This window comes from Hippocampus bargibanti, linkage group LG09, assembly GCF_051943395.1.
Source record: "Hippocampus bargibanti isolate YZ-2025 linkage group LG09, ASM5194339v1, whole genome shotgun sequence".
Lineage (NCBI taxonomy): Eukaryota > Metazoa > Chordata > Actinopteri > Syngnathiformes > Syngnathidae > Hippocampus > Hippocampus bargibanti.
The window spans coordinates 2,940,022-2,967,265 of record NC_142742.1 but is presented as its reverse complement, the minus strand read 5'-3'; the positions used below and the strand labels follow the sequence as shown (position 1 = coordinate 2,967,265).

The 27,244-nt window shown below is 36.3% G+C and overlaps 1 protein-coding gene across 2 annotated transcripts; it reads right to left on the bottom strand.

Moving 5' to 3' along the window:
- Nucleotides 1–526: 526 nt before the first annotated feature.
- pacs2 (phosphofurin acidic cluster sorting protein 2) lies at nucleotides 527–27,157 on the bottom strand. Of its 2 annotated transcripts, XM_089004789.1 has the most exons (26): nucleotides 27,103–27,157; nucleotides 26,329–26,760; nucleotides 18,372–18,459; nucleotides 18,091–18,180; nucleotides 17,869–17,994; nucleotides 16,538–16,700; nucleotides 16,133–16,206; nucleotides 15,956–16,036; nucleotides 14,539–14,598; nucleotides 14,305–14,441; nucleotides 14,077–14,167; nucleotides 13,941–14,000; nucleotides 13,159–13,283; nucleotides 12,482–12,614; nucleotides 11,068–11,172; nucleotides 10,889–10,995; nucleotides 9,726–9,880; nucleotides 8,616–8,726; nucleotides 8,405–8,513; nucleotides 7,290–7,322; nucleotides 6,899–6,941; nucleotides 6,764–6,806; nucleotides 6,346–6,481; nucleotides 4,603–4,838; nucleotides 3,388–3,501; nucleotides 527–2,266 (listed from the first exon to the last, which is right to left on the bottom strand). In XM_089004789.1, the coding sequence occupies exons 2-26, from the start codon at nucleotides 26,445–26,447 to the stop codon at nucleotides 2,148–2,150; spliced, it is 2,658 nt and encodes an 885-aa protein (XP_088860915.1). In that variant the 5' UTR covers nucleotides 26,448–26,760; nucleotides 27,103–27,157; the 3' UTR covers nucleotides 527–2,147. The 2 variants fall into 2 exon arrangements, with proteins under 2 accessions (XP_088860915.1, XP_088860916.1); XM_089004790.1 differs by lacking the exon at nucleotides 7,290–7,322.
- Between the last annotated feature and the right edge of the window lie 87 nt (nucleotides 27,158–27,244).

Sequence of the window (27,244 nt, the reverse complement as noted above, 5' to 3'; positions counted from 1 at the left end):
ATTAGCTCGCTACCTACCTAGCAATATATTTGCTATCTATCAGCTAGCAAACTAGCTGGTTATCTATTTGCTATCCATTTGATATCTATTAGCTATCTGTCTAGCTAACTAGATATGTAGCTGGCTATTTATTAGCTATATGGTTATCTAGCTAGTTAGCTAAATATCTAGCTGGTTATCTATTAGCTAACTGATAGCTAGCTGGAAAGCTTTCTATCTATTTGAGTTACTTCCGGATTGAGTGAATGCTGGCGCGTGTGTCTGTCGCTGCTTACCCACAAAAAAAAAAACAGCCCGTGACTTTAAAGTGACCTTGAGAGTTTTGAAAGGCGCTTATAAATGAAATGTATTATTATTATTATTACACGTTGCAATTCAATATTTACTGCGGAAACAGAACGGTGATGTGACATTATTTAGCAAGAAGGAAAACATTGAAGGCCTGCTAGCTTGAAAGCTATCAGCTTACCTCAGGTCTAATTTTCACAGAAAAAAAAGACATTGACACTCGGATGTATTAGTGTGCAAAGTAGTTTTATTTCACTTTTTTTTGGGGGGGGGGAACAGTAGTTTAGATAAAAAAAAATAATGCAATTTGATGGTTATTGTCTTTAAATGACGTATGGAGTGCGAGGGTAAGATAATGCAGTGCATCGTGTTGTCCTTGGAGCACAATCGGTGCATGAGATGTTTTGGCTTTGGGACTATGATGAAGCAAATGGAGGCACTTCTCAAAGAATCTAGCGAATAAATACAATAAAAAACTCGCAGTGTGCTTTTGTTGTGCGGGATGATTTTGGCTTTAAAGGACAACCGACACCATTTTTGTGTTTCCTAGCTGACATCAGAAAAAAACGTTTTATAGCATCTAAAATACCCAAAACACATGGTATGATATTTTTCGTCAAATGCAAAACACCGATAAAAATGAGTTCGGAGATGGTGAGTTTCAGAAGGTCCCGCCCCCTTGTTCGTGACATCACGCCAAGACGTCTTGCATTGCTAGTGAATCAAAACAATGGTTTCAGATTCGGAGAATATGCTTTCTTGTTACACATCCACTTATGAATATGATTCAAATAGTTCTGAAGAGGAAAGCATACATGTTTGCAATCGATTAAAGAATTTATTTGTGCCATTTTGAGGCAACATTGGAGGGAAATCTCTCACAGAAAAAAAAAGGCACAAAATGGCGACCTCCTGTGGCCACCTCCGTTTCCACAGGCTGATAAATTCCTGATATGGCGCTTGGACGCCCTCTTCTGGCAGCTTTTGGGTGCAACATGAGGTCCCCAGACCAAACAAGCACAGCAAAATACATTGACGTGATGGAAGGACTGCTACAATGCGTCTTTTTTACGGTCAGGGGCGGTCCTTTGGGGACGTCACGTCAGGAATTGTCACTGACAAAAACAAGACTTCCGGAATATTCAGCGTGAGTCTTAAAACGTAAAATATCGCTATATGCGGTGGAATCTTTGTAAAATACGCTCAGTAGAAGTCATTTGAAGTGATTTTACAAATTATGGACACAATTTGTCCGGAGGTGTCGGTTGTCCTTTAAAGGATACATTTTATGTATTTTATTGTGGCATGTTTTTGTTAAAATATCACAAGTTAAAAAAAAAGACATTTATTTTTAACTGGTGATTTCCCGCCATGGAGAAAATGTCTTATAAACACTCAGAATTACGTTTTTTTTTAGAGATTGGGAGATAACCCAAGATTTACTTGGTTGCCTAGTTTCACATTTGATGGGTTGTCAGGCACTCCACGGACCCAAGAAGTTTTACACAAGTGATTAAAGAATAATATAATTTTCCATAATTTATCTACTTGACTTCTAATATCTATTATTGCACATGTCAACCAAAATTTCCTGTCTTAAAAATACTTTCTCCTTGTCAAAATTACTTTTTTAAATATATGTCCTTCATTCATGTACATGGTGTGCTTTCAGTATCACGGCGTCCATTTTGAACAACAGATTAGCATTTAGCTCAAGCGTTATGAATGTAAAAATAACAGTATCAAAGCCGAGGTGGCGGTTGTAACATGGATAAAAAAACAACAACAACAATGACAATGACACACATCATGAAGTGGGTTGTATGTTGGGATTTAGAGCGCAGGTTCTTAGTAGGTTCTTAGTAGGTTCCTTTGGTGTGGCTAAAGATGGCGATGGGCAAATGTTTGACGTGTGACGACCATTGCGCCGCCAACTGGAAAAACTTAACGTCGTTCCATTCCACGCCGTCAATCGACACTGAGCGACAAAAAAAAAACCCACACACGATTAAAATTGAAATAATAATCAGTCAAATGAAGCACCCTGAAAATAAAGTAAAACAATGTTGATGTGACAAATAAAGTTCTTTGAATTACTTACATCGGTGATGCTAGGAAGATTAATAAAATCAAGATGAAGTATATTCAAACAAAGTAAATGAAATTTAATATGGATCAGATTAAAAAAAAAAAAATATATATATATATATATATATATAGATGGATATAACTATCTTGTTAGCGTTTGAATAAAATAAAATAATGAAGTACTGTTAATTAAATACAGAAAAATTGAATTTTAATTTGGAAAATAAATAAAACATAGTAAAATAAAAAATAAATTATATTGAATTAAATAAATAAATACATGAAATTCAATTGGAATCCAAACAATTATTATTATTATTATTATTATTATTATTATTATTATTATTATTATTATATAGATGTGATGATAATAATAATATTAATTTTATTATTAATTATATTGTTAATTAATTATTATTATTATATAGATGTGATGATGATAATAATAATAATAATAATAATAATAATTGTTTGGATTCCTCTTGTTTGATACAATTGAATTTCATGTATGAATTTATTTATTGAATAAATTATTATTTCATCATCGCATCTATATAATAATAATAATAATAATAATAATAATAATAATAATAATAATAACACATTTTATTTCTAAGCGCCTTTCAAAACTCTCAAGGACACTTTACATATATAATAACTACTATTATAATAAATAATAATAGTAATATTAATAATAATTATTATTATCATAAAAATTAATTACCATGATAATTATAAATAAGGATAATAATAATTCTTATTTTTACTATTATAATAACAACAACAATAATTATTATTATTTATTATTATTATTATTATGACTATTAAAAGAAATTCAATTGTATCAAACGAAAGGAATCCAAACAAAATAAATCATGAAATGGAGTCACATGAGTAGAACCGTGACAAAAATGAACACACAAAATGGCTGATGGCAATTGGTCTCGATGACGGATGTGATTGATTATGCAACATGGATTATTTCTACTCATGTTGTGCAGCGTCGATTACCTGTCAACATGTTGTGCTGGTGTTTGGCCGTGCAAATAAGACGACTGATGCCCTCGATCACCTGACTCTTGGATTCCAAATCCTTTTCTTTGCTCTTCTTTGGCAGGAATATCACTGCAACAGCGCGACAAACTCTTCAATCATTGCAACGTTATCATCAGACCTGCTCCAAGGATCAACAAATCAGCATTGGTTGACGCAGTGATACCTCGGTTTACGAACCCCTTGGCTTACAAACTTTTCGGTTTACAAACGTTACATTTAGGAAAATTTTACCTTGGCATACAAACTATTTTTCGGGATACACACGGAGAGCCTCAATGAGTGATGTGTCGTTCGCGAACAAGCCCGTTCTTCTAACAACAAAATGGCAGGCGACTTTTTTTGTCCTCTATTCCCCACACCCAGTCTTCGGTTAAAGCCACGTGATTGGTCAAGAACGCAGCAGTGATCAAGGGTGGTTTAAACAGTAAAGAGACAGGCAGACGACAGTGAGAGAGTTTCAACTTTGATAGTTCAAAGGCGGAGTGTAGACTGCAAGGTTAAAATATCCCATCAATCAGGCTCCACTAATAACCCGCACAAGCCATCTGTACACTTGATACAAAAAGCTATCAACCTAGCTAAACAGAACACAATTGATGAGGAACTAGATAAAATTATCACAGAGAAAGCACCTACAAGGAATCATTCCTTAAGATGGTGAAAGAAGAAGGTTACGTTTCTCATCAAGTGTTTAATGCTGATGAAACCGGCCACTCCATTCCATCAAGCCATCAACGACCATCACAAAGGTAAATAAAATGACTTTATTATACAGTACAGTTTATTTCTTTAATTATAATACCATAGCACATTTATTATCCATAAAATAATAATAATAATAATAATAATAATAATAATAATAATAATAATATATATATAATATATAATATATAATATATATATAATATATATATAATATAATAATAATAATATATATATATAATAATATAATAAAAATAATAATAATAAATAATATTTTGTGTAGTTTAAGGCTTAGAAAATTAGAACGTTTTATGGGGGACCTGGGAACGGATTATTCTCATTTTAATGGTTTCCTATGGGAAATTATTTTTTGGGATACACACTTTTCACCTTACACACTCTGTCTGGGAACCAATTAAGTTCGTAAGCCAAAGTATCACTGTACTTTCGACGTGTAACCGGCCTCACCCTTCTTGTTCTTCTCCTTGGTCACCACCGTCATGGACATGGTAGGTTGGGTCCCTGGCTCGGCGCCCCCCGCAGGTAGCCGGCTGACCTGCAGCGAGCGGAAATTGCACTTGAGCGTATTCTTGGCGGCGGAGGACGATGAGGAGGAGGAGGAATCGCGCTTTTCTAAGTCCTTCTTCCGGTCGGCCACCCAGTAGTCCACCTGAAGGCCCATCAGCTCGGCTTGAGTCCCGCAACTGCAGTGAAGTGAACACATGTGGCATCATCACTTACAACACAACAAATGTGTTCAATTTCAAAATTCAAATTACATTTTCAAATGTTAATTTTTGAATTTTAAAAATTAAAAAAAAAAAATCTACATCAATTAAAAATAAAATACACATTAAATTGAATAACAGAAGAAATAAATAAACAATAAATAAATAAACAAAAAAAACAACTAAATAAAAATGAGATAGATCGTTAAATAAATAAAACTAAATGAAACAAAAATAAATAAAAAATGCATTAATGAAAAAAAATAATGAACCATTAATAAATGAAAAATAAATTAATACATAAAAATATATAGGTAAATAAATAAATAAACACACAATAGTATTAGATAGATAAATAAACAGATAAATAAATACATGAAACTTAAATAGATGATAAATAAATAAACAAACGATAAATAAATAAATGAAAAATAAATAAACAAAAACTAAATAAATATTCGATACAGAAATAAACAATAAATAAATATAGATAGTTGAATAAATAGATGAATAAACAAATTAAACAAATGATAAATAAATAAATAAATGACACATAAATAAACAAATAAAAAATAGATAGATAAATAAATGAAATGTAAATAAATGGTACTTAAATAAATAAATGCAACATAAATAAACAAAAAATAAATAAATAAATAAGATACATTACTAAATACACGATGTATGATATGAATACATAAATAAATGCAACATGAATAAATCATGAATAAAGAAACGATGAATAAATTAATGAAACAAATAAATGCAAACTAAATAAATAAATAAATAATAGATACATAAATAAATAACAAAAAAATAAATAATAGAGACATAAATACATAAATAAATAAACGCAACATAAATAAATGAAAAATAAATAAATAATAGATACATAACTAAATACACGATATTAGATGAATAAATAGATAAATAAATAAATGATAAATAAATAAATGAAACAAATAAATGCAAACTAAATAAGTAAATAATAGATAGATAAATATATAAACAATAAATATAAATAAATAAATGAAACATAAATAAATGAAAAATAAATAAATACATGAATAGATACATCAATAAACAAATAAACTTTAAATAAATATCGATCGATTAAAAATAAATACATAAATAAATGAATAAATAAAGAAATGGCAAATAAAATACAGTGAAATAGAATGTAAGTCTCTAAAAAAAGACCCTTTATATAATGACAAATAAAATACCAGGAGGCATGAATTTTTTTTTTTATTAATACAAAATAAGAATAAAAAAAGATGTCATAGAATAATCCAAACATTGAAAAAGGAAAACAAGGTAGTCTTAAAATTAAATTATTAAAAACAATAAAATATATATTTTATTAATATACACTAAACAAAATAATTAAAAAAATAATCTTATAATCAAAACGGGAAATATGGTACTTTTAAAATATAATTATTCAAAACAATAACATCGCCTCACTCCAAACATTTTTCACCTGTACACGTAGAAACTCGTGTTGACAGACGGCGAGGAAGGCGGAGTGGGCGACGCCTCTTTTAGAGCCGGCGACACTGGAGGAGGTGCTGCGAGCACGAGCGAAAAGCCGGCGGGGGCCGCGTCGTCTGAGTCGCCTTCATGAAAAAAAAAAAAGGAAATACATACAAAAAAATACTTCCATTGGTATGCAGCATAACAGAGAAATGCCACTTCACCATGTTTTTTTTGAGGTTCCAGTCCTGATATTTTTTTTTTTTTTTGTTCATACAGCAGTCGCATGCCCTTCACAGTGGAGAACTTACCCATCTCTTCACCTTTCAAAAGCATCACAATGATAGTAGGACTGAACAATTTTGAAGAAGAATCCATACTGGACCCTTCGCACCCTGCTCACCACTCAAAAAAAAAGGCCTTGCCTGCAGTTGCAAACGTCTGCTCCACTATTCCCACTTTAACCATCTGCGGGATTGAAAAAGGATGACACAGAGACGACTCATCAGAGCTCGAATAGACACGTCAGGGTTCCGCGTGACAATACGATCGTTACTCACGGCAACGAAGGGGATGAATTTCTGACACGAATCCTCGTCGGGACTGCAGAAGAAGAAAAGAAAAATAAAGGATTTAAACACTGGATGACTTTTTAGAGATTTGGATTGACTATAACAAAAAGTAAAAGTGAGGGTGGGGGGGCATTTCATATTAAGAACCACAATTTCACATGCGGGTCATAATATTAATATTATCTCATGACATCACGATCATTTGACCAAATATTAAGCCCCCGATTTGACAAGATAATAATAATAACGCATAGAAAATAAATAAAAATAAATAAAAACAAACAAAAATAAACAAAAACACACCCACACATGGGTGGTTGTTGGGGGGGGAAATGATTGACGAAGAGGATTGACAGCAACTAAAAATGAAGCACAATACCTGACAGAAAAATCCAAATGAAAGCTCTTTTTCCTTAAAAAACAAAAACAAAACAAAAAACAACAACACAAAGCACACAACCATGTTATTTGCACATGATGGAAAACACACACACATACAGCTTTTAAGTACAGTGATACCTTGGCTTACGAACTTAATTGGTTCCCAGACAGTGTGTAAGGCGAAAAGTGTGTATCCCAAAAAATAATTTCCCATAGGAAACCATTAAAATGAGAATAATCCGTTCCCAGGTCCCCATAAAACATAATTATCTACTTTCTTAAGCCTCAAAACTACACAAAATATACCGTATTTTATGTATAATAAATGTGCTATGGTATTATAATGAAAGAAATAAACTGTACTGTATAATAAAGCTGTTTTATTTACCTTTGTGATGGTCGATGGATTGATGGAATGGAGTGGCAGGTTTCAAAAGTCAAAGTCAAAGTCAGCTATATTGCCAAATATGCTAATATGCATGACATACAGCACAGATGAAATTACTGTCCTCTCGGACCCAGCATGCAAGGCACTTATAACTAATTATAATATATACTACTATATGTATATATACTAATTATATATTATAACTTATTACTTCATCATCAGCATTAAACACTTGATGAGGAACGTAACCTTCTTCTTTCACCATCTTGAGGAAGGATCCCTTGTAGTTGCTTTCTCTGCGATAATTTTACCTAGTTCCTCATCAATTGTGTTCTGTTTAGCTGGAGCTTGATTGATGGGATATTTTAACCTTGCAGTTTACATTCTGATTTCACTTGCCCTCACTGCTGCGTTCTTGACCAATCACATGGCTTTAACCGAAGACTAGGGGTGGGGAATAGAGGGCAAAAACAGTTTTTGTGACCAATGGGTGGCACTGTGGGGCACCGCCTGCAGCTGCACACCTGTTGGTGGTTTTCATCAGTGGCAGCTAAAACGACTCCCGGCATGACCATTCAGTGTCGGGTCATTCTTTGTTTTACCCTATCAGGTTTATTTCGTCTTTCATGGTTTTGTTTGCTACTTTGGACATTTTTGTTCTGACGACTTTGTTGTTTGAGATGTGTTCACTTTTGCAAACTACTGGAATTTATAGGGGAAAATACCTCTTTTGTTTGTATGTGAGCATGGCCTCGGCGATGGGGAGCTGGTACGCTCCGGTGGCGCCTAACATGTACTGGGTTACCCTGGAAACCACGTCTGGACTCTCCTGAACTGCATGCACACAAACAGACACAAAGGTTTCTTGCAAATCATCAAATTCATCTTAAACAATGGAGACCCCCCCCACCCAAAGACCCCCCCCCCCCCCCTTACCGACGACAGGAGCATCGGACTTGTGAAAGAAGTCTTTCCAGGCGGCGTCCTGGAACAAAGCGTTGTATCTGGAGTCCATGGTACCCAGATACTTGGACACGGGGTGTGGACCTGGATGGATAAGCAAATAGCATTTCATTAAAAATAATGATAAAAATAATAAAAATAATTGGAATATTTATGTAAAAAAAAAAGCAAATAGCATTTCATTGAAAATAATCATAAAAATAATAAACATAATTTGAAATTTGAATATGTATGTACAAAAAACAAATAGCATTTTTTTTGAAAATGATAATAAAAATAAATATATTTTTAATATTTAGGTAAATAAGGCAAATAGCTTTTCATTGAAAATAATAATAAAAATAATAAACATAATTTTAATATGTACAAAAAAAGCAAATAGAATTTCATTGAAAATAATCATAAACATAATAAACATAATTTGAATGTTTATGTACAAAAAAGAAAATAGCATTTCATTGAAAATAATCATAAAAATAATAAACATAATTTGAATATGTATGTACAAAAAAGCAAATAGCATTTCATTGAAAATAATCATAAACATAATAAACATAATTTGAATATTTATGTCCAAAAAAAGAAAATAGCATTTCATTGAAAATAATCATAAAAATAATAAACATAATTTGAATATGTATGTACAAAAAAGCAAATAGCATTTCATTGAAAATAATCCTAAAAATAATAAACATAATTTGAATATGTATGTACAAAAAAACAAATAGCATTTTTTTGAAAATGATAATAAAAATAAATATATTTTTAATATGTATGTAAATAAGGCAAATAGCATTTCATTGAAAATAATCATAAAAATAATAAACATAATTTGAATATGTATGTACAAAAAAAGAAAATAGCATTTCATTGAAAATAATCATAAAAATAATAAACAGAATTTGAATATTTAGGTAAAAAAACAAATAGCATTCCATTGAAAATAACAATCCACCACGACGGTTTGTAACCCACCCAGTAAAGTGCGGTGATATTCCAGAGAGGATAAAGAATATACGCAAAAATATACTGGACACCCCCGTCGGATTAACGCAGAAACGAAAGAAGGGATGCAATCCGTACCCAGCGGGATGATGAGGAAGCGCATATATCCGAGCCAGTCGGGGGTTTTGTGCGTCAGGTGGTCCACAAAGAGGCGGAGCACGGCGCTGAGATAGTGCTGCGCACCGGCTACCGCGACCTTGATGGGGACCGGCGTCTGCGAGTTACAGTTGCAGCTGCAGATATGTGCATAGAATTATTCCGGACAGAATATTGATGTACATGCACAAATATAAACAGTGATACCTCGGTTTATGAACCCCTTGGTTTACGAAATTTTCGGTTTACGAACGTTAAATTTATGAAAAATTTACCTTGGCATACGAACTATTTTTCGGGATACACACGGAGCGCTACAATGAGTGATGTGTCGTTAGCGAACGAGCCAGTTCTAACAAGAAAATGGCAGCCGACTGTTTTTGTCCTCTATTCCCCGCCCCCAGTCTTCGGTTAAAGCCACGTGATTGGTCAAGTACGTAGCAGTGAGGGGGGTGGGGTTAAACATTAAAGAGACAGGCAGATGACAGAGAGAGACTGAGAAAATGTATAGAAAACTTGGTGAAATTTGGTTGGACTTGTTTCAAAAGCAGAGTGTAGACTGCAAGGTTAAAATATCCCCTCAATCAGGCTCCACAAATAACCTGCACAAGCCATCTGCACACTTGATGCAAAAAGCTATCAACTCAGCTAAAAACACAATTGATGAGGAACTAGGTAAAATTATCGCAGAGAAAGCACCTCCAAGGGATCATTCCACAATGTGGTGAAAGAAGGCTACGTTCCTCAAGTGTTTAATGCTGATGAAACCTGCCACGCCATTCCATCAAGCCATCAATGACCAATAAAACGACTTTATTATACAGTACAGTTTATTTCTTTAATTATAATACCATAGCACATTTATTATACATAAAATACGGTATATTTTGTGTAGTTTTGAGGCTTAAGAAAGTAGACAATTATGTTTTATGGGGACCTGGGAACGGATTATTCTCATTTTAATGGTTTCCTATGGGAAAGTATTTTTTGGGATACACACTTTTCACTTAACACACTCTGTCTGGGAACCAATTAAGTTCGGAAGCCAAGGTATCACTGTACATGATAAGTATTTTGAATTTAACCCTTTGAGGATTGCAACTTCTGCCTAGCAACAAGTGACAATGGCGCAAGTGAGCGCTCACAATCTTTGTATGCGGGAAACGATGGTGTTGAATGCCGCCTGGATGTCCGCCGTGCTGCAGGTGCAAACCACGGGGAGATGGTGGTTCTGGAGCATATCCGATAGGTACTGAAAAGGGAAGAGTGTAAGGTACGTTTACAACGGGAGTTTGAGGAAAGAAAAATTCCGAGGTTAGCTCACCTGACCCTGCCAGTCGGACGTGTTGATGAGAATAATGCTGTCGGGAAGTTGGTTGTCCGACATGAGAATGTGGTTGAGCTGGTCGTAAACCGTCTTCCTCGGAATCTGCACAGAAATGAACTTATTCGCTACCATTCATGAATATATTCGGGAATTGAAAATTATGACGTAGAGCGCCATTCCTGAATTTGTTCGGGTTTTGTTTTTTCATGCTTGGGTGCCGATAAAGTGCTGGCCATGGCCTCTGGCAATGTTTTTTTTCTTCTCCAGCATTTCCCTTTTATCCATGTTAGCGCGTTGTTCCAGCTTCAGCTGTTGTTAAAGTGCAATATAAATATTGTATTGTATCGTATTGTATTTTGCACTGCCGCCCCCATTTCAAGCTCACATAACTCCATATCATTTAGAAATTAACTCGTAACTCTTTTTTTCTGATGAGAGCGTCTAACGTTTGTAATGCTGCAATGAATGTTTATATCTTGCTAACTAGCTGGCTACCTGGCTAGCTATATAATATATATCTATGTCTAGTTAGCTAGCTATAGAGCTAGCTGGCTAAATAGCTATATATCTTTGTAGTTAGCTAGCAAGCTATCTATTAGCTAGCTAGCTAGTTTTCTATCTACTTGAGTTACTTATGGGTTGCTGCTCACCCACAGAAAAACTTATCCTGTGACTGTAAAGTGACCTTGAGAGTTTTGAAAGGCGCTTATAAATGAAAGTTATTATTATTATTATAACTAAATATTCTGTGTGGGTCCTGGAATTCAAGTGACAATGAAAGAAAACCCTGGCAGTGAATACGTTATGTAATACTTTAAAAAAAAAAATCGGTGTGATTTTTTTTATTCATCTTCCACACAGAAAAAAAGCCCAAATATTCATGCTAAAGCTAATTAGAAAAAAACTAAGCTAATAATAAGCATATTCTTAAAAAGAAAAAAAAACAGATTATTTACTGACACATTATACCATATTTCATGCACGATAAGGCGCACCTAAAAGCGTTCAATTTTTCTCAAAAATTATATAGGGATCAATTTTCATATATATTGGACATAGTATTTAAAATGTTATTTCTTTGTTATTACTGCAGCGGTTCTGAAAGCTTCATATAAATAAAGCTGTATTGCATTGCATTGCATTGCATTGCACTGTACTGTACTGTACTCCCTTTACTGTGGCTCCATCTGGTGGATTCATAATGCAACTGCAGTCACCATTGTAGGTTCTATTTTAAGCACCTTATAATGCAGTGTGACCTTCATATGAAAATAGTTTTAAAAATATGACATTTATCGAAAGCGTAACTTCTACTCCAAAACGCCTTATATTACGGATAATACAGTAAACAAATATGACCTCAATTTGACCTTTCCCCACCCCCCACAAAAAAAACAAAAACCTCACTTACTTGTAGGAGGGTTCGAGTGTCCAACGCCCGCTCGTTGTCCAAACTGTTGGCGCGCTCATTCAGAGGCCGGCAAGGCTGGCGCTCCTTCAGCGACGTGCTGCGACCTCGCCTGCCCGCCATCTTGGACTCCTGCCTGGAAAAGTCCAAGTAGAGGATGAACGACAATAAATAAATACATAATAAATAAATATCTAAATAAAATTTTAAAAAATAAATAAATAAACAAATAAATACATTTTAATAAATAAATAAATGAATAAATAAAGCTGAAAAAGCATAAATAAATATACGAATAAAGAAATACATAAATAAATAAACCCAAAAAATAAATGAATAAATAAACAAACAAATACACAAATAATTACAGCTGAAAAAGCATAAATAAATATATGAATACATTTAAATAGGCTATAAATAAAACTGAACAAGCAAAAAAACTAACAAATAAATTAATAAATACATTTAAGCAATAAATAAATACATAGAAAAACAGGCTACAAGTAAATAAATACATTTAACTAAATAAATAACTAACTAAATAAATTTCAACAGGCTATACAAAAATAGATCTGAACAAGCAAAAAAACAAAACAAATAAATCAATTTAAGCAAGTAATGATTACTTAAATGGGTAAATAAAAAATAAATAAATCAATAATCGAATCGCATTTCCTGACCTGTTTGACGAAATTATAAGTGACTCCGTCTTGGTCATTTTGCCACACGGGGGAAGTCTGTCCAAAAACGTGTCCATGTTGTCCATCTCCAGCTCCGTGGTCGGCGTCACGGCCTCCGGATGCTCCTGAGGAAAATTACAATCACTTTTAATATTGATCACGATCGCTCAGTGTGACAGTGTGTGAGAGTGTGTGTGAGATTGTGTGAGAGTGTGTGTAAGAGGGTGTGAGCGTGTGTCTGAGAGAGTGTGAGAGAGTGAGTGTGTGTGTGTGTGCGAGAGCATGTGTGCGTGTGAGAGCGTGTGGGACTGTGTGAGAGTGTGTGAGAGAGTGAGGGAGTGTGAAAGAGTGAGTGACTGTGAAAGAGTGTGTGTGTGTGTGTGTCTGTGTGTGTGAGAGAGAGTGTGTTAGAGTGTGTGTGAGAGTGTGTGTGTGAGAGAGAGTGTGTGTGTGTGAGAGTGTGTGTGTGTGTGAGAGAGTGTGTGTGTGAGAGTGTGTGTGAGAGTGTGTGTGAGAGAGTGTATGTGAGAGAGAGTGTGTATGTGAGTGTGTGAGTGAGAGAGTGTGTGTGAGAGTTTGTGTGTGAGAGAGTGTGTGTGAGAGTTTGTGTGTGAGAGAGTGTGTGTGAGAGAGTGTGTGTGTGTGAGAGTGTGTGTGAGAGAGTGTGTGTGAGAGTGTATGTGAGAGAGAGTGTGTATGTGAGAGTGTGTGAGTGAGAGAGTGTGTGTGTGAGAGAGTGTGAGAGAGAGTGTGTGTGAGAGAGAGTGTGTGTGTCCACTCACATAAGAGATATTGTCAGATCCATTATCCTCACCCACACATTTGTTTTTATCAGGCTCCATCTGACAAAAAAGTACACAAACGTGTGAATATGAATACGATCAATGATATTGATGATTGATCAATTGACTCTCTAACCGGGCTCGGAGGCTCGCGGTGGCTGCGGCTGCTGTGGATGCTTCCGATTTCCGTCTGCGAGCTGGACAATGATAAACCTTCGAAATAGGGCCTGAAATCATTTTATTAAATAAAATGATGTTTAAATAATGACACTACTTTCATTTTCTATGCCGTGTGAGTTTTGTTTTCTATTTTTGACATTTTGAGAGGAAAAAAAATAGTCTTATCACTCTCACGCATTCTCACTTGAGTTTAGGTTTGGGTGTGCTCAGGACGCTGTCGTCGTCATCCAACTCGGGTCCGCTGTCGCTCGGGTTGTCCAACTCAACACTATCCAGGTCCAGATCTTCCTCTTCCACCTCAGGAGGAACCTCGGCTGGATCCTGGTCCGTGTTAAGAATCAAGAATGTTTATTACCTCCTGAAGGTGTTTGCTAGCATGAAGTTTTTGGGTCTTTGCTAGCATGAAGTTTTTCGTCACCTCGTCGGAGACTCTAAATCTCTTGAGGAGGGCCACCACTCTCTGCTTGAAGTTTTGCTGCTAAAAAGATCCCACAATGAATACTTCATCAACAATAAGTCAACAATCGAAGAAACGTTAGCTTTAGGTTAGCGTTTTTGTGGCTGTTCCGCTCACTTTAGCATGTACTTTGACCCTTGCTTTAAAGGACAACCGACGTCACTTTTTTTGTTTCCTAACTGACATCAGAAAAACGTTTTATAGCAGGGGTGTCAAAGTCATTTTTTGCCGCGGGCCACATTGTAGTTATGGTTTCCTCTCGAGGGCCGTTATGAATTTGAGGAACCCATTAGAATGTTTAAATCCCTTCAAATATTACATATAGACCACACAGCAAATTAATGAATAACTCGTTTTCAAATCTGAAGTCAAGAATAATGACTTTTATTGTGGTTGACATCCAAAAATATGAAATTTTGGCTCAGATTTTAGCAATCATCATGGAATTTAACAAGTTTGATTTGCTTTCGCGGGCCGAAAAAAATGATGTGGCGGGCCGGATTTGGCCCGCGGGCCTTGACTTTGACACCTGTGTTTTATAGCATCTAAAATACCCAAAACACACTGTATGATATTTTTATTCAAATGCAAAACACCAATAAAAATGACTTAAATTGTCCAAAATCTGCAAAAAAAAATTGAGCTGCGAATTGGGCATTTTCAGAAAGTCCCGCCCCCACTTCGTGACGTCACGCCAAGACGTCTTGCATTGCTGGAGAATCAAAACAATGGCTTCAGATTCGGAGAATATGCTTTCTTGTTACTCGTCCAGTTATAAATATGATTGAAATAGTTCTGAAGAGGAAAGCATACATGTTTGCATTCGATTAAAGAATATATTTGTGCCATTTTGAGGCAACATTGGGGGGAAATGTATCATCAAAAAAGAGGCAGAAAATGGCGACCAACTTCCTGTGAGGAATTAATCAGCCTGTTTCCACAGGTTGATAAATTCCTTACATGGAGCTTGGTGGCCCTCTTCTGGCTCTTTTTGGTGCAACACGAGGTTTTCAGACCAAACGAGCATTGACGTGATGGAAGGACTGCTACAATGTGTCCTTTTTTTTTTCGGTCAGGGGCGTTGCTTGAGTGACGTCACGTACGGACTCGTCACCAACTCAAAAACAAGACTTCCGGAATATTCAGCGCGAGTCTTAAAACGTAAAATATAGCTATATGCGGTGGAATCTTTGTAAAATACGCACAGTAGAAGTCATTTGAAGCCATTTCACAAATTATGGACACAACTTGTCCGGAGACGTCGGTTGTTCTTTAAGCTAGCTTTTATTTTAGCGCAAGACTTAGCTTTATTCTACAGTTCATCTTCACCCTTTTAGGATTAGCTATTTTTTTTTGTTTGTTTATTTATTTTCCTAACTCTTGTCATGGATGCCGTCCTGACGATGGACCTTCTCTGCTTCTTTGGCTTTCGCACATCATAGTCATCATCCTCCAGATCCTGAAACTCGCCAAAACACCCAGAAAATTACTTTAATATTCAGTCCATGTTTTTTTTTTTTTTTGTGGGCTTCACTTTTAATCTAAACAATCTCACCTGAGCCTGTGCGGCATCGTCGCTGGCTTCCTGCTCTGAGGAGAAGCTCTCGTACTCCTCCTCTGAGTAGTTATCTGCATGAAGAATAATCTTTTATCATGATTCAGCCATGCTGTAAGATAATAGCAACTTTACTGGATACATGTAGACATGCTTGAATAAATATTATGCAAATAATACCAAGTTTTGTAGATAACTATAAAAGTGATTTAGAGAATGTATACAATGCTAATATGCTAACAGTACATCTGCTACATCGCACCATGAGGACAGAAAGCACAAATGCAAAGCCTTAAGCTATTTATTAGCAATTATGGAACAGAATTCATCAGGCACTATGTAAAAATCCAAAAATCAAAATTAAGGACAAGCAGCGAATGAGGACGTAGCCACTGAAAGCGGTACCAGAGCATTTGATCTTGTGTCCGGCCTGCAAACTGCCATCTTCATGGTCGATGGGCTGGCTGGAGAGCGAGAATATCCAGATTTCGGCCACCTTCCCCAGGAGATCCTTCTGGTGGCTGCAGAGAGGGAGCACCTGGCCTCCTTCCGTTGGGTGCTGCATCACCTGGGAGATGAAGAAAAATATTAATATTCGGATGCACTTATTAAGGAAGTAAGTAAGTAACTAAGTAACTAAGTAAGTAAGTAAGTACTTGTTGGTACCACTGAGAAAAAAAAGTGATATCACATCATTATGATCATATTTGCTAATGACATCTCAAAGAGAACATGTGTAAATGGCAAAAATGTAAAGGCCTCAAGATTGACCCTTGAGGAACACCACAGGAAAGGTGGACAGACTGACTTAGGAACGGCAACAACCACTGGAAAAGGCATACAGTATTGATAATAATAATAATAATAAAATAATAATAATAATAATAATAATACTGATGATACTGATAATGATAATAATGATAATACTGATAATAATGCTAATGTTAATCATGATAATTATATAAAATAATAATAATAATAATAATAGTAATGATAATACTGATGATACTGATAATAATGATAATACTGATAATGATAATAATAATAATACTGATAATAATGCTAATGTTAATCATGGTAATTATATAAAATAATAATAATAATAATAGTAATGATAATACTGATGATACTGATAATGATAATGATATAATGATAATATTGATAATAATGATAATGATATAAAATAATAATAATAATAATAATAATAATAATAATGATAATAATAATAATAATAATGATAGTAATGATAATACTGATGATACTGATAATGATGATAATGATAATGATAATAATAATACTCATAATAATGCTAATGTTTATCATGATAATGATATAAAATAATAATAATAATAATAATAATAATAATAATAATAATAATAATAATAATAATAATAATAATACATGTCATTTATGAGCGCCTTTCATAACTCTCAAGGTCACTTTACAGTCACAAGATAAGTTTTGCAGTGAGTGAGCAACGGCAGCCACACGCGCCAGCATTCACTCGACCCTGAAGTAACTCAAATAGATAGAAAGCTAGCTAGTTAAGAGATAGCTAATAATAATAATAATAATAATACATTTCATTTTCAAGAACTTTTCAAAACTCACAGAGGACTGGTTAGATAGCTAGCGAGCTATCTAGCTAATAGCTAACAGATAGCTATTTTTGACCACAAATATACAAACTGATGAAAAAAGTTCTGTCACTCCAGAAAGTGAGTGCTAGCCGGTACCTCGGCCATGTCGATGGAACCGGCAGCCAGAGTCTTGTAGCCCAGGATGGTGCGGTTCTTGTAGCGCTTGCGTCTCTGTAGCAGGATCTGAAGTTTGTTGCCCTCACGCTTCAGGAAGTGAGGATACTGATGAAGGGAGGACATCAACCAGTCACTTATTTTAGTCGCCGAGTGACTTAGTTGGTGCGAGTGAGTGAAAAGGATGTTATTCTGTGTTCGCACCTGGAGTGAAAAGGTGAGGGCTAGCTCTGTCTCCACAGACCCAGTGGGCGGTAGAACGATCTCATGGGACCTCAGGATGCGTTTAGAGCCCTGAGAACACACACGGAGACACAAACACACACACACACACACACACACACACACACACACACACACACACACACACACACACACACACGCCACATTCACGTATAAATACCCCACTTCCTGTTTTGCATTTTTTTTCAACTCACTCATTGCACTTCATCAAAATACAGCGTAGCGTTCTGTTTTGTGCCTACTTGAATTTTGACGGCGATGACCACAGAGATAAGCTCCTTGTCAAGTTCTTTGAGCACCACCAGCTTTTTCAGAGTCAGACTGCAAAGCCTGAAAGGGGTGTAAAGTCAACGTGTTAGTTTGAATGTTGTTGTAGTACCTCAATTCGTTAACAGAGGGCGATATTTCCCCAGATACTGCAATCCATTGTTTCATGACGCAGCAGAAAAAATGTCAAAAACACACGAATTCACGTGTCAGTTATTTCAAAATGAAAGTTAATTTATATCCTCCTTGAATTAAAAATACGTTCCAAACCCCCCCAAAAATGAAATGTAAAAATAAATGTCCGTAATATTAGCATGGAATTCATAACTTAAATGAAGAATACACAATAATAATAAATACCAATAACAATAACAATAATAGTACTAATAATAATCATAATATAAATAGTAATATAGTCATAATAGTCATAATATTAATGCTCATAATAATAATAAATAGTTGATTGATTAATTACATTTATTATTTGGTTAATGAATTGAGTAATTAATCGGATAAATAATCTCTTTAATTGACAAACAACCAAACAAATAACTAAATAGTGGGTGAAACCGCACTAATAATAATAATAATAATAATAATAATAATAATAATAATAATAGAAATAGTAATAGTAATAATAAGTCATACTCATAATAATAACAACTGTGACTATCAGTAATACTATTACTACTACTACTACTAATAATAATAATAATACTAATAATAGTAATACTAATACTAATCATCATCACCATAATAATAACCAATTGATTTATCGATTAATTAACTGGTTGATTAATTACATAAATTAATAATTGGTTAATAAATTGATTAATAAATTGGTGAATTAATTTCTTTGTGAATTGACAAACTACCCAAAAAATAACTAAAAAGTAGGTGAAAATGCACTATTTATTCTTTGCATTTTCAGTGGGAGCTCAGCAAAAATGAAACATTATGAAATTTGGATAAACTGCGTTTGATATCTTGAGAAAAAAAAAATCATCATTTAGGTATGACAGTTAAAATGGATTAAAAAAAAGAAAACGCATGCAGTGCAAAAAAAAAAGCTTTTGTATGAATAAAAGTAAACATTGAGACAAGCGGAACAACAATGGCAGATTTCAGGCATCTTTCAAGGGCGACCTTTCTCCCAGCAAGATTGCCGTACGCCAGCCCCGAGGACCCCCGGGCACGACCTCCCTCTCCCCCACATCAACGTGCCCATTCTTTTCTCCAGCACAATAGGTGTATTCTATGTTCCGGTTTCCTTGTGGAAAATTCCATTAATTTTCAAAGGTTGTGTAGTAAGATTTAAAGCGGTAAAGTGCTCACACGCGAGTCCCGATCGGGTAACATCTTACGTTCGGGCAATTATGGCGAGTGGAAAAGCAGGAAGTGAGGAAATGCAATTATGAGCGTCGCCTGCTATTTATTGATTTCACATACGTTCACGCATACAGTGATACCTTGGCTTACAAACTTAATTGGTTCCCAGACAGAATGTGTAAGGCAAAAAGTGTGTATCCCAAAAAATTATTTCCCATAGGAAAACATTAAAATGAGAATAATCCGTTCCCAGGTCCCCATAAAACATAATTATCTACTTTCTTAAGCCTCAAAACTACACAAAATATACCTTATTTCATGTATAATAAATGTGCTATGGTATTATAATTAAAGAAATAAACTGTACTGTATAATAAAGTCGTTTTATTGGTCATTGATGGCTTGATGGAATGGCGTGGCAGGTTTCATCAGCATTAAACACTTGAGGAACGTAGCCTTCTTTCACCACATTGTGGAATGATCCCTTGTCGGTGCTTTCTCAGCGATAATTTTATCTAGTTCCTCATCAATGGTGTTTTGTTTAGCTAGGTTGATAGCTTTTTGCATTAAGTGTACAGATGGTTTGTGCGGGTTGTTTGTGGAGCCTGATTGATGGGATATTTTAACCTTGCAGTCTACACTATCAAAGTTGAAATTCTCTCACTGTCGTGCCTCTAAAACTAATGTGATACGCACCTAATCCATATGATCGGCATCAAAAAAGTTATCAGCTGATATCACTGATTGACTAGCAAAAGTTTCAAAACGCTGCTGATCCTGTGAATTTTCTTTAGCATGTTATTTTGATTACCACTGAGTTTGGACACGTTTTAGAAAGTGATGGAATGTAGTTAAGAGTGTTAGCATGTTTTGGATACATTTTTTGAACCAATTTGGAGAGTAGTAAGAGGGGGCAAGTCAGGAATGTTTCATGTGAAGCTAAGCTAACGCTGCGATTTTGATATCGTCAGATTCTCAACGCCCTTCGACAAAATAAAACATCTTGATTGTCCTTCAACGAGTGTCTGAAGGTATCATGTCGTCAGTACTTTATTTTTTTATTTTTAATCGATCGCAACGAATCAGGTTCCTGACACGCCGACCTTAAGGGTTGGTAGGATCTAATTCCTCGGCCCCGAGAAAAAGACACACAGAGTAGCTCCCGCACAGTTTTAGTGGTTGGTGACGAGTTTACTTAATAATAATAATAATAATAATAATAATAATAATAATAATAATAATAATAATAATAATAATACATTTCCTTTCTAAATGCCTTTCAAAACTTTCAAGGTCACTTTACAGTCAGAGGATAAGTTTTTTCTGTGGGTGAGCAGTAGCAGCCACACGCGCCAGCGTACACTCAACCCCGAAGTATCTAAAATAGATAGCAAGCTAGCTAGCTAGCGAATAGATAGCCAATAGCCAGCGAAGAGATAGCTATTAGCTAGCGAATAGATAGCCATCAGCCAGCCAACAGATAGCCACCAGCCAGCAAACAGACAGCCATTAGCTATCTATTCGCTAGCTATTAGCCATCCATTCGCCAACCACCAGACATACATTCACTAGCCACTAGCAAATAGATAGCCATTAGCTAGCAAATAGATAGCCATTAGCCAACGAATAGATAGCTATTAGTACTTGAGACGTGAAACAAAATGGCAGACCAAACAATGAACAACACTAAAGATCGTGTAAACAAAACATACATAATAATAATAATAATAATAATAATAATAATAATACATTTTATTTCAAGCGCCTTTCAAAACACCCAAGGACACTTTACAATAAAAACAATAAAACAAAGCACATAACAATAAAACCATAAGTAAAATGATACATAATAAAATAGCAGATAGAACTATACATAATAATAATAATAATAATAATAATAATAATAATAATAATAATAATAATAATAATAATAATAATACATTTCTTGACAATAGAAGCTGATTCCTATTTTGTCAATCTTCACTGTCTTAACAACCTCAACACACCCAGTCGTCTATTAACGCGATCAATGTGACGCACGAAACGCGTCCAATCAAACGATTGGACGCACTTTCCTGTCCGAGCGTGCCAGCGTTTGACGCCATACCAGAGTACAGAAGCTACTAATGCATCTCACACAGTGACAGCGTGTACCCGGCCGGGCTCCACTTTGTCTATAATGCATGTCCGCTTGTTAACCTACATCAGCAGCACCGGCCGAGAAAGGAGGGGGGGGGGGGGGTTGGCGGGTTATGATTTCCATGGTAACCATGGATGTGGAAAATGAAAGCTCACGAGTCAGGTGCTCGGTGTTCTTGGGATTGAGACACGATGTTCTTAAAGGACAACCGACGTCTCCGGACAAGTTGTGTCCATAATTTGTAAAATGGCTTCAAATGACTTCTACTTTAAAACAATGATATGGCGTTGTGGAAGTTAACAGGCATATATTCTTTATCCTCGATGAAAACAAATGACAAATTGGTTTTGTTTGCTACTTTGGACTTTTCTGTTCTGATGACTTTGTTGTTGGAGATTTTGTTCCTGCTGACTGTATTTCATAAAATTTGTCAAATAACACTTGCTCCTCCCTCTTGACTGCTTTTTTTGGGGTCCACCACCACCTTGGAAATCTCAACAGCATGTACAGTAGATCGGGCCCCAAGTGTAAATTTTTGAGATACAGTGATAGGTCGGTTTACAAACCCCTTGGCTTATGAACTTTTCGGTTTACGAACGTTACATTTATGAAAATATTACCTTGGCATACAAACTTATTTTCGGGATACACGCGGAGCGCCACAATGATTGATGTGTCGTGATGCGTCTTTTTCACGGTCAAGGACGGTCCTTTAGTGACGTCACGTACGGACTCGTAAGCAACTCAAAAACAAGACTTCCTGAATGTTCAGAGCGAGTCTTAAAAGGTAAAATATAGCGATATACGGTGGAATCTTTGTAAAATACGCTCAGTCGAAGTCATTTGAAGCCATTTTACAAATTATGGACACAACTTGATCGGAGACGTCGGTTGTCCTTTAAATGATCCACTCACACACAAACGCCAGGAAGGAGTTTAGACTTTGAGCTCACTGACTCACCTGTTTGTTATTTTTCTCTGCGTGTGTATATGACCCACCACCCAATTCCAAAGTGTCTTTATGACTTGATGAGGTACTATACAACTAGACACATACACATTACACATGGTGTACTTCATGTTATGGCCTGTAAAAGTATTCCCATGGATGAAGTCAATGTTTTGTTATGAGGGAGATGATTCCTCTATTTTTTGGTCATATTATAGCTGAGGAAGAAAAAGACATACAGTAAAGTCTCGTTATATCGATATTCAAGGGAGTCCAAAAAAATATCGATATAACCGGGACTATCGATATATCCGATCCTGTTTGCATGTAATTTTCTCCGTGCGTGCATAGAAATAGTATCGATATAACCGGGACTATCGATATATCCAATATCGATATAACAAGACTTTACTGTATTTGTAATTGAAAAACCAAAAAAAAAAAAATACACATTGCTTGAGTGATGAAAAGAGGAAAACCTGTAAAATGAGTAACGCGGGCTATGGTAACATAAAAAAATATCTGGCGAAAGCCCAATCTGGACAATAGCATTCATTAGTGAGAGTCCCCGCTAATCTGCTAACGCGGCCAAGTGGAGCTTTGGAAGCGTTTCAATCAACTTTTTTTGTAATTTTAATTTCCCAGAGCGCGGACTGGAAATGTTCATTTAATGGCAGGAAATGTCTTCTGTCCTGATGCGTGCTCCTGAGTGATTATTATGTTCAAAACCTACTAATGGAAAGCGCAATTAATCGACGTCTCCGGACAAGTTGTGTCCATAATTTGTAAAATGGCTTCAAATGACTTCCACTGAACATATTTTACAAAGATTCCACAGCATATAGCTATATTTTACGTTTTAAGACTCGCGCTGAATATTCCGGAAGTCTTGTTTTTGAGTTGGTGACTAGTCCGTACGTGACGTCACTGAAGGAACGCCCCTGACTGAAAAAAAAAGGACACATTGTAGCAGTCCTTCCATCACGTCAATGCATTTTGCTGTGCTTGTTTGGTCTGAAAACGTCATGTTGCACCAAAAAGAGCCAGAAGAGGGCGACCAAGCTCCATATAAGGAATTTATCAGCCTGTGGAAACAGGCTGATTATTGCCTCTTTTCTGGAATGTTACATTGCAGTCCAGATGCCTCAAAATGACACGGAAGGACTTATTTAATCAATTGCAAACGTGTATGCTTTCCACTTCAGAACTGTTTGAATCATATTCATAACTGGATGTGTAACAAGAAAGCATATTCTCCGCATCTGAAGCCAATGTTTTGATTCTACAGCAATGCAAGACGTCTTGGCGTGATGTCACGAAGTGGGGGCGGGATTTTCTGAAAATGCCCAATTCGCAGCTCGTTTTTTTTTGCAGATTTTGGACACTTTAAGTCATTTTTATTGGTGTTTTGCATTTGAATAAAAATATCATACTGCATGTTTTTGGTATTTTAAATGCTATAAAACATTTCTTCTGATGTCAGTTAGGGAAGAAAAAAATGACGTCGGTTGTCCTTTAACATCCTCAAATGTTCTTTGTCATATGCGGTTATTGTTTACTTACATATTAGCAAGCCGAATGACAGTTTGCACCGCTAAATGGAAAAAAAAATGAAACCACTCAACATCATATTTTCCGGATAAATTCGGGAATGGCATTGAATGAGTTAGTCATGTAATTAATTAATTTTAATTAATCATTTTATTTTGTTATTTTTATTGTACCACACAAGACTGTCGTTGAGTTAATGCTTCCCATCATCATTCCCTTAGATGCTGCAGGAAGAGAAGGAGAACAAAAAGAAAATAGGAGGCGTCCGAACAAAGAGAAGCTCTCGCCGCCTTCTCCGCCATCCTACTCTGCATTCCCGCAGCGCGAAAGCATCCCTTGCGGACAAAAGAGCGAGTGTCCCAAGCGTCCCGAGTATCGCCAGCTAGGCGTCTTTTGCCTCTTTCACACATAGATTCTGCAAAATTGCTACATCAGCGCTAGCCGCTACACAACAGAGAAATGTTAGGAGTTTTTCATCCTAAAATACAGTAAAAATGGCAAGTCAAGGCCGTCACGTAAATAATTATGTCACAAGCCAGTTTCACCAGTGTCTGAAATAACGTCTGCCCGGACGCCCGGGGTGTGCAACTTTTCCGCCGGGCGTACAACTTACAAAACGTCTCCGCCCGGGTGGCAGACAACTTCTACAAGAAAAAAAATGAAATATTTTTTTTCCAATCAAACGTTTGAATGAAGATTTCTAAATCAGAATAAATTATTCCGATTTAGAAATCTTCATTCGGTATGGAAATTTCTGAATTTCGGTTCGTTTAGCATTTGCATACTACTCACGGCAGCCAATCAGAAGCCTGCTTCATGCTTCCGTCTTTCCCGAGCGTTATAAGGTCGTGCATTCGCATAACATTTTCCCATGTAGATGCACAGAACCTCAGCCCCAGAAAAAAATATTCAAAAGAAGCTAACAAAATTTATGACGCTACAAAAAGTAAACGTACATTATCCCGTGACTGTAAAGTGTACTTGAGAGTTTTGAAAGGCGCTTAGAAAGAGACTCCACTTTCACATAGCTTTTAGCAGACATCGCAACGCAAACATTGCATTGCATTGTGCACCATGACGACAAATGATAACTGCTGCAAAATCTTCAGCAGGCAACTTTATGGCCGGGCAGGCAACTTTTCAGAGTTGTCTGCTCTGGTGTCCGCAAAATTTTTGTCATGAGTTTCAGACACTGCAAAGATGCAGTAAAAACACCAAGGCCGTCACGTAGCTATTAGCTAGCTTTCTATCTATTTGAGTTACTTCCGGGTTGAGTGAACGCTGGCGCGTGTGACTGCCGCTGCTCACCAACAGAAAAACTCATCCTGTGGCTGTAAAGTGACCTTGAGAGTTTTGAAAGGCGCTTAGAAATGAAATGTATTATGATGATGATGATTATTATTATTATTATCATGATTATTATTTTTATTATTATTATAATGATGTGGGGAGCCAGATCTGTCTCAAGTGCATTAGATTGCACAGGTGTTCTTAATTAGGTGTCCTATTTGCATTAAAAAAATATTGTAGCCAATAATAATAATAATAATAATAATAATAACAACTGAAACATTACTTTGGTCAACTAGAACGGAATTTATGTTTGCACACTACCATTTAGGCTAATTTTAGCATTTAGAATAACAATACAATTCCAAGAAACATACCTTATTGGACATATTTTAATGTTATTTTACATTTGCGGTGTGTTGATATATATCTTGTTAAGTTAAAAATATAAGGATTTAATTCAAAGTAATGTTTTATGGGGTGAAATTTGGGTGTGTAGCATTGCATGCAGCCCTTCCATCACAACACATTTCTGGATGCGGCCCATGAGCCCCCGTTTCTGGGTTAAAGCCGAAAGAACCGCGTTTGGTAACGTTAGCGGTGCCTGGCAGGGGTAGCGACGGGGAAAGTTTTAAAAGGACGCCGCATGCAGTCGGGCGGGGTTGGGGCTTACCTTGGGATGCAGTTCGGGGACGAACCATCGATTTCCCACGTTGCGAACAAATTCATCGGTACCGGTCTGTTGAGTCCCCCGCTTCCAGGGAAGCTGAGCCGGCCACTTCTCTCGGCCATGGTGCCCGGGTGGTGTTCGTTAGCACCGGCTCAAGTGTGGGACGTGAGTCCGGGAAAAAGAGGGGAGTCCCTCGGTCACGCTAGTGCCACCGTCGAAGGACGAGTTTCGCTTTCTCTCCACCCCGGCTCCTCGTCGCTTTGCTCGGCTTGGTAGAGGTGCGGTGCGGGTGTGGTTGTCAGGCGGGAAGAAAGGGGGGGGGACAAGCCCGGGAGGAGCGAGTCACCGCGGGGCTTGTTGTGCCCACCACGCTGGCTCTTCGTCCAGCATAGGACGGCAGATTCGTGGCTCAAAAGCAAGAGGGTAGGGGCGGAGCTGTGGAAAACTCTTATTTTTTTAGTGGTGGGTGGGGGTATAGTTTATATAATTGGATCTCGAATCTACACAGTGACATTGTATTACACAAAATAGAAGACATTTTATAAGTGTGAAGCAAATGTCATGTTCCGCTAGATAGCGTTGTCGATTCGAGGACTTTTTAGCTCCCACCACCACCACCGTTCATTTAAATTCGTTATTTATCCTCACACACACACACACACACACGCATTTTGTTAAAATAAGCAACAATAAAAATGATCAAAAAAATTGCTGTATATATGTATATATGTATTCTCCCCCCGGCAACTTTTAACCCACATTCACTTGTTTACTTACCTGGTTGATAAGTGAATTAGTGATGTGTCGTTCGCGAACGAACCGGATCTCTGAATTGAACGAAGAGAGCGGGTTCCTCACAAGGAGCCGGAAATGTAAGCCGATTTTTTTTTTGTCCTCTATTCCCCGCCCCCAGTCTTCG